We start from the raw sequence: 16,183 nt of genomic DNA on the forward strand, positions 1-16,183 counted from the left end.
AGTGCTGACCACAGATAAGCACAGGGGCTTTATTATTTTCCACCTGGTCTCTACCAGCAGAACACAAGCAAGGATAATCTGAACACTTGACAGGCTGAAGAGTGGAAGATGCAAATGCTCTTCAGCAAGTCTCAGCTTACTAACAGGGCATGTTATTTTAGGCTCAAGAAGTAACCAAATCTTATAATTCCGCAGGAAAGAAACTAGTTCTCCCTAGCAAAACTGAGGGCAAATAGCTGATGTGCATCACCATTCTTTGGAGAGCAACACATACTGGCAAAGCTTTTTAAACCAGCCATAGCCACACTAATTCTCTTTAACACAAAGGAATTTGAAGGCCACATTCTGACAGATGAGAAAGCTTTGCCACCTCATCCTTTGCAGGGAGGCATTGGTAGCAACACTTCAAACTGTCAGAGTGGGCACCGAGTAAAAAAGAAGAGGTGAGGATTTAAAAATATACTGTAGTTCTAGCACTTCAACAAATGCCAGGAAATTACAAAGTCCTGCCTCTTATTTCGTCCCAAAATACAATGGTATGATTTAAGAATGGTGTGTGAAAAGTTATTTGGTGCACCTTAACTGCATATGTTGTTGTCCACATGCAAAGAAACTGCACAGCAACATAAAGTCTTGATTTGTTATCATCTCAAGCTATATTGGAACAGATGCACTTTTAAAATTTGCGTTTGTTTTATATCTTGTACCCATGTCACCCTGCAGATCATGCTACAGAAAAACTTGCCCCTGGAATAAAAAGAGACAGCATTTTGAGAAATACACAAAGAGATTAACTGAATTCCTAAACCCATTTCTGCAACTGTGCTCATTTATGCTCATGCGCTGCATTCTCCAATGCTTTAAGTTGTTGACACATTCCTGAAGGCAGCTATCAGCATGGCAACTGCCATTATTAAACTGGAGTTCCATCTTTAGACTTCAGATGAAATAAGGTCTCAGAAATGAGATACAAGGAAACAAGCCTGTACTATCAAACATTTGGAAATTCTTCGTCAAACAGCTGAGACAATGTTTCCGCACTGGAAGAATGTGCTCTGTTCATCAAAATGCTGCCTAGTACTTCATGTACATTTTCTCTACACTACCACTTCCAAGCTGCTTTTTCCTCTTAAATGAAATCCTATGAGGATGCTAGTCGCACTGATCTTCAGCAGATAATCTACATTTCAGAGACATTCCTAATCTGGAATCCCAAGGTGATCCCAACACGTAATGCACTGAAATATTTACTGCAGGCTTCAAAATTCACAAGTCTGGTCTCTCCCTCTCTCAGAAACTGTTCTTTTTTCACAATGAAAAGTTTGAGATATTTGTGAGCCTGGACAAAGAAATACAGAAGAGATTGTTACTAAAAAAATATTATTGTAATTAATTCAAGAAAATTCTTTTTACTGAAGCCAGTGGGGCTATATGTCAGAACATACAGTTAGAAGAAACACTAAAAACAGTAGAAGAAACGATAAAAAGTCAAATACTCCAGTGCTTTGGAGCACGTGCTCCTTAATAGACAAGAAAGTCATTTGCAAAATAATCCAATTTAAAACACAACAAAACCAGTCCTCCAGAAACACCAACAACGAGATGCTCTCAGTACGTACAAGCAGGCACAGCGAGGGTCTGCAGATCATTTGACCTGGTTTGATTCTTTATAATGTTTCTGTAAAATAAGGTGCTTATAAGCAAATCCAAATATTTTGTTTCATCAGTGCCCCCTGAACAGTGTGCTACAAGGCTGCCTGTCAAATTAGAAAAAAATAAAAGATACTGTATTTTACTTAATATGGAATGAAGGAACACTTGTAATTAAAATAAGCAGGAAAATACCTCTCAGTGAGGAAAAGGGAGTAACCCTGGGGCAAGTCATTGAAAACTGGTTCAGATTTGACAAGTTACACAGTGTGCTCGGGGGCTGTTCAAGCAGTACACTGCGGGCAGCATACACAGATAAGGAAGACCACACTGCACACAAAGCAATGGATAACCTACACCATGCAATTAAATATTTAGGGAAATGAGGGCCCACATAAAGCTTTGTGGGAGCCCTTGCCTCCTTCCACTGACTAGGGAAGAGAAGGTTTGCATTAGCCTTTGCACAGCCTGCCCTGAGTAAGGATAACTTTTGCCTTCACAAAATCATTTGCAGTAGTTGTGGCAGAGGAAGATGTGATGCTCCAGGTGACCCAACTGCTCCACACGAGTCTTGCACACTTAGCAAGTAGGAAAAAGCTATGTGGTCCCAAAGACTCACAGGATTAGAGCTCTTATGCTTGACTAAACAAACAGATTTACCTTACATGCATATGGACAATACTGGATGCCAAAACATCAGCATGTCAATAAATCAGATTGTTTATCTTTTCCTGAAACAAGAGTTTCAAAGGAACTCACACGATATGCACCACACGAAAGTGAGGCGAAAACAACTTACTACTGAACCACAAAATATTCTACATATTGTGATGCAGAAAAAAACCCACACACACTCTGTAAGACATTTTAAACACTTGATAACATATGCACAGCAAACTGTAACATCAGAACTACATCTTTTATAGCATATGTAAAGGAGTGAATCTATCTTGTTTTCAGAACATTATAAAACCAGATTTCCCAGAGAAGGAGCCTCTCAACGTTGCTACAGTAGAGCAAGATCAGACTGCAACAGCTACCCATAAGAACACAGATAAGGACATCATGCATGCACAAAAATGCTATCAGCCACTAACTTGTATATGCATTTGTCTGCAATTATAGCTTATTACAGCTGCAGTCATAACACAGTTATTCAACAAATTCTGAAAACATCAGCCTCCTGGAGAGTACTAAGTAGTTTTTCACCACCAGAAGAACCAGCTGCCTGACAATTACTGCAATGATAAAAACCTCTTTCCCTCTACATCACCTTACAGTGACAACAAGGGCACCAAGCTGAAGGGACAATGAACAAGCCACGAGTCTGTTTAAGTAGACATCTATAGAGTGGGAGGGCAGCAAAGAGATGGCTCTCAAAACGATTACCCCAGAGGCAACACAGACCAAAAAGGATGAACGCCAGCTCAAATGAAGAACCCTGTGTGACGACAGATCCATGCATATTCACAGCTCACAAATCGCTACAGGGAAAAAAGTGACAACATTACATGCTTTGTATGCTGCTTGTCTGACGTGTGGAAATACAAAATTCCCTGGGTATTTCTACAGCCTTAGTTCCAAGCACAGCAGAACTGCATTCCCAGAGGACTGGACACCAAAAGGCAGGAAGGAGCAGCTCCTGGCAGGAGAGGTCACAGCTCACCAGTCCAGCTGGCCCGGGCAGCAGGAACATCACTGCTGTACCAGCACAGTCCGGCCGCTTGCTCAGAGACAAATCATATTACTGAGGCCTTCTCAAAGTCAATTCCTTTAATAAATCATCCTTGTCTCATACCAGTTTTCAGCTCCAGGATGAAGCCTGACCTTGATTAGGCTGTAAGATTTGACCAACAAAAAAAATGCTACCGAAAAGTAAATCAAAAGATGCAGATTTTCCATCAAGCTATTCCCTTCCATTTCATTTATAAATGCAGCTTTGCAGCTAAAAGAGGACACAGTCTCCCATGAAAATGGTATCCCTAATTAGCCATCATCACAAGGGAACATACTGATTTAGTTGTGACAATTCAGATTTAAAACATTAAACATTAACATTTAAAACAGAGCAAGAGTTGATTTCTGTTACATTCACATGCACAAATCAACACACAAACAGGATTTCAGAACTGGTATTACAAGGCTTTTCTAAATCACCAAGTTTCACACCTACAATGCTTCAAATATGCCAGACAGAACTTTTTTCTCTTTCAGGATTTCATAGGTGTACGTGACATATTTAGATTTTTGAGGTTAGAGCACATTCTCAGATACTTCAACTCACGCGGGAAAACCACACAAATTCATTGGCACTTTCTGGCCAGTATTTCAGCAGTTAACGAATTCTGAATGGAAAGCGTGCTGGGGCTTGAACTCTGGGTGTGGTTACCACTCAGCTGAAGGAAAGAAGCCAATGCAAGAACCACCTCATGTTTTACAAGGGAGATAGAACAACATTACATTAAAACCAGAAGACTGTGGTAACAGATATTAACTGTCATCCTGAGTGGCACTGACTTCAGATGCACAAAAGTGACAGAATTGACTGTGCACCTGAGAACAGGCAGCCATCTGACTGCTCCTGTTGATCAGTAATTTCTCTGCAGATGATGCATGAAGCTTATCAACAAAATCATAATAAAATAAAATTTTGGGTTTATTTCATCTTCAGAGCTTTCAATGAATGTCTATCCAAACAGAAATTTTCTCAAGCTTCATAAATCCAAACTATACTCTCGTAATAACAGTGACAGTTTTCTTCTTAAAACACAAGCAGAAAATTCTGTGACGCTTAATGCTATCCTTAGTTCACCCCTGTGTAACTGGAGATAGCACACTCTGCAGTGCGGAAATACAACGTCTATAGACAAAAAGTCGTTCTATTATTAAAGATGATTTGCTCTTTTACCTCAGCCTTTACACAAAGAACTTCTTGGCATCTCTATCACAGTCAAAAATAGTATTCTCTCTTCCATACTCCTCTCTACTTCTTTTCACTACCCTCCAGCCTTCCCTATCTACACAAATAACGGAAGAACAAAGTTTGCTGGTACACTTTAATTTACAACAGATTCCAAACTGATCCAAGTGGCTGTTAATCAAAGCTGAACTTGCAGCCTCCAAGTCATTTTCTGTCTTGGAAGAAATAGAGTTTCTTGTGTAGAAGAATTTGCAGTGGTGTTGTTCAGAATGCGTAATTAAAAATACATATATTTCTATGGTAGGTTTCTCATGAAAGGCTCAGAAGTACCTTCACAAATCCTTTGAAGGTGAAGAATATTTACAAGTGACAGAGTACCACTGGGACAACGCACAGATCTTCTGAAAAGCAAACCAGACCCCAAAAGCCTCCCCACCTGCACAACCTTGACAAAGGCACCTGTACTCTAAAAAGCAATCTACAGTTCTCTCACAAACAGATCTGCATAGCTGGCAGATGAAACACCATCTTGCTACATTGGGCAGAAAAGGGCTGGAGATACAAATGCTCCGTAATGTGCATGTTGCAGGTGGAACCCTTCCTGTTGCTCCTCACTGCAGCAGATAAAAATTCAGGAATTCCCCCCATTTTCCAATAAAACAGCACCAGGGTGTTCACTCCCATCAACTCCCTTCCCTCCCCAGCACCTGGAGCAGAGCATAAGCTCCTAAAGCACTGCTGAGCCATCAGCTGTGCCCAAGAAGGGAGCAGACAGACCTCTTTTGTGTCTCTCCCCTTTGGCAGCTGCAGGGGAGAGCTGTGGGGGCTGGGAGGAGGGTGTTCTCCCCTAACATGCCCAGGGGAGAGCACCAGCAAGCATGGAAAAAAAGGACTCAAGAAAATGGGGGAGACACTGGGACAAGCACACAGATGCCCATGTATTGACGCCCTTTCCTTTCAGCTTGCAGTTATTTATTCTGAGGGCTAATTTTTAACGTTGGGGAAATTTAAAGTCCACCTAAGGCAGGAGAATTTAAAAAATAAGAAAAATGAAGCCTTACCTTCCTGCAGCCTTTCTAGGATTAGAAGAGGAGAAAAGCCTGTCTGACAAAGCATCTTAGTTAGCCACGGTAACTCACAGCTTCCACCAGCCAGCCTTTGGCAAGGTCCAGGTGACTAAGGACTAGAACAACCCAGAAGTGCCACCCAGCGCTACACGAGCGGTGACATGCTGCCGGAGAACCTCTGTCCTGCCCCACAGCCAGCACGCAGATACCAACCCGGGGCGTGCAACAAGCTCCATAGCACAGGCAACAGATGCACCAGAACAAGTGGCAAGTGAAAAAGCCACAGAAGGGGTGCAGCAGCTGAACAGGTGAAAACTCTCAGCAGATCCCAGCTGGAACCAAATGCAGCAAGCTAGGGGGGTGGTGGCAGCAGCAAGTGAATCTAAGCAGCAGGAAAAGCTGCAGTTTTCCTCAGAGCCAAGTCCTCCAATTTCAGACCTTAGAATGTAAGGGAAAATCGTAAGCAAAGCTAGCATAGTAATTGTGGGAGGGACAACAGGAGAATCAATATAACGTGTTCAGGTGACATTTACAATGTGTGGTCCCTTTTTGTAATTTATCTGCACCTTCCTCTCGTTCTCTCTGGTCCTCTGGTTAAACAATCACTGCCCCTCTAAAACTCAAGCAAACAGTGAAACTCAAATGTAGACATACCACACTCCTCTCAGGCTCTGGTCCATCCTGCAATTTTAAATCTAAGTCACACTTTACAGCACAATTCCATTAATTAGCACCAGCTCAGCTTTGACGGCACCTTCTGGTTTTTTTTAATGCTGTCAGCTGGTCTACCAGCTGTTTTCTGCATGTACCCTTGCAAATTTAAGAGGCAGGCAGCAGAAGTTTGAGCACTAAACTCTTGGATTAACAGGGGTTAGATAGGGCAAACACATAAGCAGCAGCAGTCTGAAGAAGAACAGAAGCAGAGCTGCACAGAGGCCAGAACTGAAGAGCCACCCAAATGGTGTTTCTCAAACTCTTACACTGTTTACAAACATATAAGTAATGGCTGACATAGGCTGAAACTCCCTGAAAGTATACACAGGTAAATTTCTCTGACGCTGACTTAATTACAGTTAAATAAACACTGCTATATATCCTTATTCCACTAACAGAAGTCATAAGAAAACGGGAAATAAACAGGGAAGTAATCCAATTTTTCACCTACCCTTCTTGTATCACTTTATCAAGCCCATACTCTGCAGCATTCAAGTCACTGTTACATTCCATACAACTACCAACCACCAGACTTCATGCTTGCAGGCATGAGGCCACTTCTTCCACGAACACGGGCTTCACTTTGGAACAAAAGGCTCAAAGTATAACTTATTTTCTCCCTCTAGCTATAACAGAGAATATATTACAGAGCAGCTGGAGGTCCTTTATCCATACAAATTGGGAAAAAAAAAAAAAAGCCACATCCAGCGTGGTTCAGGAAAGGTGTCCAAACCAAAAGTGAGTGGAACAAGCAAAGCCACAAGAGCTCTGTGGTGCTGCTGGCCATCCCCAATAAGAGCTGCTGTGGGGCGGAGCTCAGACACACCCACAGCCACATCTGGATGGATTTGGTCTTCCTTTGCGTTAAGTAAAGCTCAAACCAATTTACAAAGGAAACCATCACCTTCCACAAGATGATAGAAGTGCAGAGAGGCAAAGCACACTCCCCCTCAACAGTCCCACTTTCTTCCATTGTATCGTGCCATACTAACGGGATCCCATTCAATTCAGGCTTTCTTGTGTTACAGTGCAACAGGTCTCTGTTCTGTCAGAAGACAAATTGTGTTTAACTGACCCCAGTAACATGATCAGCGGGAGCTGAAGTGGGCAGGACTGAAGCATGCTTTAGAAGAACCTTCTTTACCAGTTCTAGTTAAGCACACCTCACTGCTCCAACAGCTACTCATCTAGTATTATGGTAACCTTGGCCCTTCAAGCTTGCCACCCAGCAACACGATGCCTCCTAAAACGTTCAACAGGCAGAGAGTCTTTCGTTGTGTCTTATAACTCTTTCTGTCCACTCTCCAGCAAACCGTAACTCCGCTGATGTGCGACAAAACTGTGAGTCTCTCATCCCCTTTTATGTAGTAGCAATCAATGAGCAGGGCCCAGAGGCAGCAAAGTGAGAAAAGTAGTGTGAGGCAAAACAGCTCCTGCTGAGCAGCCCCACTGCTCTAAATGGCTCTCTCCCTATGCAGATACAGCTGATGCAGTCACCTCCCCTCCACCCTGTCTGCTCTCAAAGGACTGAATGACAATACAGAAGCAATGCCTGCTTCTCACAGCCAGAGAAAACTGAGGGCCTCTGCAGCCTGTAAACTGTGTGAATCTAGATGACATCCCATCCAAAACTCACACTGTAGTCAAGGCAAGTTCAGGGCCTCTGCAGCCTATTAACAGTGTGCAAATATAGATTATATCCCATCCAAAACTCACACTGTAGTCAAGGCAAGTTCTAAACCTTCTTTTAAATAAGAAACAAAGACAAAACAAACAACAAAACCAACACGGGACAGACGACACAGCTCCCCTAATTTAGGCCTTCCTCTCCCTGCCCAGAGTTCACGACAACCCCCTGGTAACCTCAGAGAATAGCAGCTCCTTCTCCTTGACAAGCCACTAGCTGCTCTGTGAGGCTGCCCCATGAAAGCAGGGGTTCCTTTATTTACAGTTTCTTCCCTCCCTTTCCCACCAGTTATTTTTGAGGGATTATGTTTCCTGTTTTCACTGCTCTGCCTCCATTTGTCATTCATCACAGCCATTAAAGTAGGAGGGAAGCACATGGGAGCCGACCAACACAAAGCAAACCCTTACGGTTCAGCAAGCAAGGGATTAAATGTCACCTCTTCACCCCCCTCAACCTCACCTCTCTCTCGCACACCCTCCAAGATGTTATGCAAATATGGCTTATCCTCCAGCATATACCCAGACTCTGACAGCTTTGACAGCTCAGACATTGCAGGATGGATCAGACAGGCAACGTATTCATCCTGGTTTGTGACAGCTATGTACCCTCCCCCTGGCTGGTCCATTTTGGATCACACACAACTTGTTCTGGAAAACCCCTGCCTGTATCTTGTAGCTAGAAATGGTGCTACAGCAGTTTTTAGAGATGAAAGCAGAGCAATATAATCCAGATACTCTTTCTAGTTATGCTGTGGTGCCCAATTTTCAGAAAAACAAAGTCAAAAAGGGGGAGAAAAAAAAAAAAAAAAAAAAAAAGAGTCCTGACAACAATTTAGAAGCATGCAATCCACAGGAACTACTGCCCTTTCCTTAAGCATTTTCTTGTACATTCCCTGGCAGCAGTCTCACAAACCTTCCTGATGAAGGTTGTACTTACTGAGTAACTCGGATGCAGCATAACTGCAACTCTTCTGCAACTCCTAGAAGTACAGTGACACCTGGGGACAATACGTACATGGGATACCAAAGGTTAACAAAACAACTGGCTTTGAGTAGATAAAGGACAGTTTTACTGGTTTAACACCTTTTCAGGTATCTCAAGCTATTTGCTCTCCCTTCATACATTCTTCTTTACTACAGCCTGACTCCCATCAGTCACCTGAGACTCTCAAGCACATGTACTATCTATGAATGAGCAACAATAACCATTTTAGCATAAGTGGAGCTAGAAGCATCCCCGGCGAAGTCCATTAGCCCCCACCAACAGTGCACAGGCTCCTATTCACATGATGCACAGCTTCCCCAAGGCTGCTGCTCCAGTTGCAAGCTTCCCACCATCCTCCCTCCCAGTCACATTCAGCGCTGCCTCAAGGGTGACAATGTATTGTACAGGCAGCAGATGATGGCTGGGGGATGGAGGAAAGACTAAAAAGCAAAACGTTGAGACAGGGACACAAAGACTCAGAAATAAAATGCATTCTGTTTTTGAAGACAGCTGAGGGTATAGTTCAATTATGTAGCTAAGCTAGTTTAACAAGCAAGTGTGGGTTCTTACAGCAGCAAATCATACGCAGAAAGGATTCTTACCCAGGTATCAGAAAGCAATTAGGGCTTAATTATGCTCAGGATAGAGAGATCAACACCAAAGAGGAAAATAATCACATGTGAAACTGAACCAGGGATGGCATGTACAGACAGATCAGGAGACTGGAATGGTAAAGGCACTGAGAAGGGAGAAAAACATCAGCACACAAAAAAATAATTAAAACAATAATCTGTCACCAAAGAGGGAAGTCAGCAGTCAGCATCTGAGATGATTGCAGCTGCTGCTGAGGAAGATACATTTCTGGTCCCAGGCACAGGGCAGAAGTAATCTTAACTTTATGGGACTGCAAAAATGAACATATCTCAGTGGTCAAGAAAAGAGCAACTAACATCATAGCAAAGGATCAGGAGACAGACAAGGCTCAATATCTGACAGCTCAGATTGTGCAGCTGGACTAAAGGGAGAATAACTCTGAAGATAAAAGCAATTTCCCAGTGCAGAAATCAAGTGCTCCCTTCCACTGCATTAGGAAGGGCAGGAATCCTACCAACAGTAGCTCAAAATAGGAGTCTAGTCCTCTCCAACAAACTGTGGCACTGTGGGGGTCTATCACACCGATGCCTGTGCAGAGTGCACTCTGATGATTAAAGGCCTGTGCTGAGGAATGGCTGGTGCATACACAGGAGGGCTTAACAGCACAGGGTTACCCACAAGAGCGTCAAGAGAGCTGTGTAGGTGCTGTTCCACTCCGATGCTACATTCCCTGAGGGCCGGGTAACTCTGTTTCCTACAACTGTATTCCTTAATACTAGTGTAAACAGACTCGCCACAAAGACTGGTTTAGGAAACTGCTGATTCAGAGCATTAGCAACTTCAGACTTTAAGGTTCTCCTTAAGAGAACTTTGCACAAGCACAGGTCTCAGTAAAGGAGCTTTGGAAATACTAATATTAGAAAAACAAACAAAAAAAGGTACAAGGAGTATAAACAGACCACCACACAGTGAATGCCTGGGCAAAGCTGCTGCAAGGAAAATACTGGAAGTTTCCAGGCTTTGCTAGTACACCACAGTCACAATACAGTTGCATTCCTTTGCTCAGTAACTACACCAGCCTCTCTTACCAATCTTACAACACAATGTTAATGAGACCTACCTGGAAGGCTTTAAAATTTAGGGGGAGTTCTGTTCTGGTAGGAACTTACTGATTAGTGAGTCAGTCTGAAACACAAATGACCTTTACTGTAAATGCGCCTTTTCCAAGCAGCTAAAAACCAAACACACCAGTAAAGAAGAAAAATCCAAACCAAACATCAACCCACCCCTCCATAAAATCCCAACATTCAGATCTGGCTTTGGAGAAGTGTAAATAAGAAAAGCCAGTTAGTCTAGAAGTCAATCCAGGAAACTGGATTTTATTTTATTATTTTTTAATTCCTGTCTCCTTTGTTGTTGCCAGCTAGAGGCTGGGTTGATTTCTTAAGCAAACTGAGGGAGAGAATAGACTGGACTTCCTTGAAATGTTCTCCTGCCACATAACTTCTGTATTACAAAGTATCATTCAATTAACAACAGTTCTGGGCAAAAGACTGTCGCTTGCACTGTAGTAAGGGAACAAAAGTCAAAATCCTGGATTCTAGTGTGCTAAATGTCATAGAAACATTTGGAGAGAGAAACAAAGACAGAAGAGCTTCCTAGTAAGGAGTCAGGTAATGAGACACTATAGTTTCAGTCCACTTACATGCATTAGTAATTAAAAAATAGCTGTTTGGTTGGTTACATAACAGAAGCTGTGGTCACCAATATTGTTCTTTATCATTCAAGTAACTGTGGAATAAGCCAACAAAAAGGCAGTAATAATGGAAAGCCAAGATGGTTATATGGATTTAACTAACTTTTCCCTTTAGGCTCTATCAGAAATGGTGAAAACAGAGGCTAAACCATACCTGTCTAACCACCACAGACAGAGATGAGCCAGGATAAACCTTATTTAGCATCAATGTCACCAACTCACTTCACAGAGGAGTCATATGTAGTAGAGACTGTCTTAGAGGTTAAGGTCTAGAACTGAGAACAAAAGTTTAGGGTTAAGATCCCAGAGCTGTTATCTGTAGACGATCTTGGACACTTTATTTGGGATTCTCAGAGCCTCAGTTTCCCTGGATGAACGGGCTATTGATAGTTTAACTTATCCATGTTTCTGAAACACCTGCAGATCCCAGCAGTAGATAAGCCCATACCATTAAAACAGTGCAAGAGATTTGGAAAGAAAAATCCAGTTTTAATAGCGCGCATCCTTCCTCTTTTGTGCAGAAAATCTTAGACTGAGTTTTCTTCTCCTGCCTCCTGAGACACATATAGGATCCTTATATACATTTTTTTAAGGAACCTTCAAAACAGTACCTTGTAATGTGAGAATGACAAGTTATCCTTTTAAAAGTAAATAACTGACTCTACTCCCAAGTTCCCCACAGACTTAACTATAATTAAAACTATATTTCACTATACTTAAAACAAACCCCAAGATTTTTTAAAGACAGGACTCCCAACAACTTAAACATTACTCCTTTCTACAGGCCTATTTCTCTGAAAAACATTCACCCACCCAATTTTTGCCTTATCAGGAACCTGCTACATTCCAAAGGGCTGTGCTCAAGGTTGTAACATTCTTTTCCAGGCATTTTGCTGACTATTTCACTGCTAAATATGGCCCTTTGCAGGATACACTCGTTTGCAGGAATACAAAACTTGAGACATTACAACAGGGCTGCACAGAACGCTGACGACAAGCAGCAGACTGCTGTTTACTTCAATCAAAGGGAAAAAATGTGTCACTTTGTGTATTTTTAAAGCCAAGAATTAGTAATTGGCATTTGCCTTCACACAGTCCTTTGATCCCAAAGCAAAACAACCTAAAGGGATACATACAGTAGCACAGCTGCCGCTGGGGTGAGCCCCTAGACAACTGCAAACTGTTTAAAGTGGAGAAGAACAAGCAGAAGAACATGAGTTTGCCCTTGTAGCAGGGAAACAGCTTCTTCCGAACCCTTGCAGAGCAACTAGACTTCTGAGTATTATCTGAGAGACCAAGTTGTAGACAGCATGATGGTTAAACAGCATAAGTGCTTTGCTACTCCTAGGTTTCCCCTATAAATAGCAGCCCCTCCCTGCTGCCTACGGCACTGCCTGACATCTCCCAGGCACACTTGGTATGCGTACAGAGATACGACAGAATTTGACAGCAGCAGGTTTCATTTTGAACCATCTTCAAGGACATATTAAACGATGCAGTTAAATCCACTTAAATACCCAACAGAGTATCAGAATGAACCTGTTAAAAGAATTATTCTACATACTAGTTGATTTCTACAACAGTTTTGTTTGTTGCAAAAGCCCTTTAAATGAACATAAGATAAGGAAATCACCTCGGGGCTGAGGCCTGGTAGAGCACAGAGACAAGACTCGTGGGCCTAAGAGAAGAAACCAGCTCTTTTAAAAAGAGGTTTGGCAGAAGACAACCAGACCCATGTCTGTTGAGTTGTTCAAACTGCCTCAGATATTAATCCTATTTCAGGAATATAGGGAGTGCTCGGGCACAATGAGTCAGCAGGGTGGGGCATTTTGTTCCATGTTCGTGGACTGAGCAGGAACAGAAAGCGCATAAGGAGCTGGAAGCCACAATTCCAGCACCTGGCTGCTATACAGGCAGGAATTCAGAGCTAAGTCAGAAGAGCTCACACATCTGTGCAAAGGCAGCACTTGGAGGTAAAAATAGAAGTCTTATCTGGGAGTCAAGTAAACATCCTAAATAAAATTTAGAAGAGAAACTGTAAAAATGTTTCAATGCTCTAAGCTACTTATATTTTCTCCTGTTGACCCTTGTTCTAGACTAAGCTTTTTAGACAAATCATACTATTTGACACAAGTCTTAGTTGCACTACTAGGCCAGGACAATGATATTTTATATTTCAAAGCAAACAAGTATAAAAGGCCTAGCAATAACCTCTGAAACTCCCCCAAAAACACTCAAGGGAAAATATTCACATACTACACAGTTGTAAGATGTAATACTGCAGATGTCTCGTAATAGTAATTACATCATAACAAATATTACGAAATCTTAGCCCATGAACACTCCCATATAGATTCTTGTAAACCAAATGCAAGTTACTTAAGATGATCCACTCTTCTCTAAAAACTGTGCTGACCTGACATCCATGTAGATGATTTATGACCTAAACCATCTTTTAGCAAAAGTTAGACACTTTTTTTACTCTTAGTGAAAAGGAATAATTGCATCATCTTCTCCATTTTCTCCTGGCCATAAAGAGTCAATGTATTTGCTGATGTATTAATTAAAAACATGAAGTACTTACATAGGCAACTGAAAGGCGAATCAGTCACATGGGCTAGGATCTTATCTGGTCTGGCTCACAAACAATACTAACTGTAAATATATCTTTTCTTATATTTAGTCTACAAAACAGACACTATTTCAAACATCAGCAAGCCCTTAGGCTGCCTTTTCTCCCCTCTCACCCTAGCAGCAAAAACAAAGCATCTGACTAGGGAAGAGGATACCCCAAACCTCTCTGTGAAATCCCAGAGCAGCTGGCTGATCAGAAGTGAAACTGCTGAAGTTAAACATGACTTCTCAGCATTAATATTCCCATTGTTATCTGAATTAACAACCTCAGAGTCTCAGGAGACTGGGGGTTTAAGCATACGTTGTCTACCATGGCATTATACTCTCTCCCCTCCAACACCAACTAATCAGTTGCTGCTCCAACACAAGCATTTGTGGGGAGGATGGATGGCATCCACAGTTAGAGGGGGGTTGTGTTTTGGATTGGGGAGTTTTCTGATTTTTGGTTTTGGCTTGGAGGAAAGAAAGAAAGAAAGAAAAAAAAAAAGCCTACAAATAAATTCCCTGATCCAGTTGTCAGCATGAGCCTACAAATGAACAGTTTTTGGCACAACTGACAGGGCAGCATGCCACAGCATGAAGCATTATCACCAAAGACAATTTAAATCAAGACTTAGCCTCAAGGGGCATAATATGAAAATACTGGAAGACATATACAAATACATGTTGTAAGACGAGGCAGCCTTTGCTTCACATTTTAAACAAATTAACAAAAAAGTGGAAAATTGAAAAAAAAACAAAGATCAACACACAAGCAGAACCAGTGACAGCCATAGGTAGACAAATGCAATCCAGATTTTGCACTTAATTCTTCAGAGGGGAAACTGAACAAGCTAATAAAAACACAGAATTAAGACACAAGAAAGAAGGGGTGGAAGAAAGTATATGATCTGTAGAAATCAGTGAAGGGGCAAGCCTCCAGCAACGGAACTGAGGTTTTTTGGTCATGTTTTGTTTTTTCTTTTATTTTTTTTATAGTATTTTCCTTTAGAAGTTATATATAGATATAAACTCATTTCTAAACAGGTACATATAAAGGAAGTTAATGCATTTGCCAGCTAGGAGTGTGGTCTGGGAGAAACACATCAGATTGGATTCCAGGACACTAGGGCTCACCAAAATTCAGCTAGAAGACCACAAAACAACCAACTATCAAATACTATGAAACAAGCCTATTTGCAATGTGCCTCCGTCCTACATGGCAAATGCCCATTGATGAGAAGAACAGCTGGTGGAACTTTATACGGGTGCTTATATCTTGCAACAGTGCATATTTGCACATAGGTTGAAACCAGCCTGAAACACCTACATATGGAATAAAAGATTTCAGTTAAAAACTCTTCCTCTTAAGATTTTTCTTGTGAACGCATATATTCAGAACAGATTTACATAACGGATAATCAAGCCTCCTTCCTTTCTTTAAGTAGAAATACTGAGATCTCATACAAGTACTGAAATGGAGGAGAAGCAGTAACTGTGGAAAGATGCATAACCCTTTATCTGTGGTATGAATTTTATTACGTTTACGTATCGAGCACAAAACAAAGCAGTGCTTAGATCACATTAGTATGTATTTTAGTTTGACCAGACGGTGAGACCACAACAAATTATGTATAGGTCAGTGCTCAAGCCTGAATAAATTTGGGGTAGTCAAGGTCAGGGCTCGGGCATGTTTGCTGAACACAAACATGGCAGGTGGGTCACATGCAAACAGCCAAGATCAGCCCATGGTGTAACAGAACTTCAGCTTGTTGCAGACAACAGGAAGGCATCTTCTTCTGTTCCTTCAGATACTCAAAAACCACAATAAACATATTTTTCTCTCCACACATACTAAAAAAACTGTACATAACCAAAATTCATTTTGACAGTGTCCTATCTCAGAGGACTGGCCAAACTGAAAAACTCGTATCTGATGTTTTGATGTAAACACTATTTTATCACTTCCTGTTGCCTTTTTGCCTCTTAAGATGGCAGAGTGGCACTAAAAGAATTATTAAATAAAGTAAAAATGCTTTCCAAACTGTATTAGCGTTTCCATAGCACCCATCCAGGAGACATGGCAGATGCATATGGACAGCTAACACAGTTCTCCAAAAGGTAAGAGAAACTTCGGAACAGAAAGCGGAAAATAATTTTCTTCAATATGCCCCCATCTAAATTCATAAAATACAAGA

At 41.6% G+C, this 16,183-nt stretch overlaps 1 protein-coding gene across 2 annotated transcripts in view; it reads right to left on the bottom strand.

Annotated features, from left to right (window-relative positions):
- The window catches only part of BCR (BCR activator of RhoGEF and GTPase), a 95,307-nt gene that overhangs the window by 67,047 nt on the left and 12,077 nt on the right, over positions 1–16,183 (bottom strand). The window contains exon 1 of one of the 2 annotated variants that reach the window (XM_071816160.1): positions 5,632–5,720. The exons of the other annotated variant lie outside the window; for it this stretch is intronic. Coding sequence (XP_071672261.1) covers positions 5,632–5,686 — 55 coding nt within the window. The 5' untranslated portion in view covers positions 5,687–5,720. Of the gene's footprint in view, positions 1–5,631; positions 5,721–16,183 lie in introns of those variants that run through there. 2 annotated transcript variants of the gene reach the window in all.

Source organism: Patagioenas fasciata, chromosome 17 (genome assembly GCF_037038585.1).
Source record: "Patagioenas fasciata isolate bPatFas1 chromosome 17, bPatFas1.hap1, whole genome shotgun sequence".
Lineage (NCBI taxonomy): Eukaryota > Metazoa > Chordata > Aves > Columbiformes > Columbidae > Patagioenas > Patagioenas fasciata.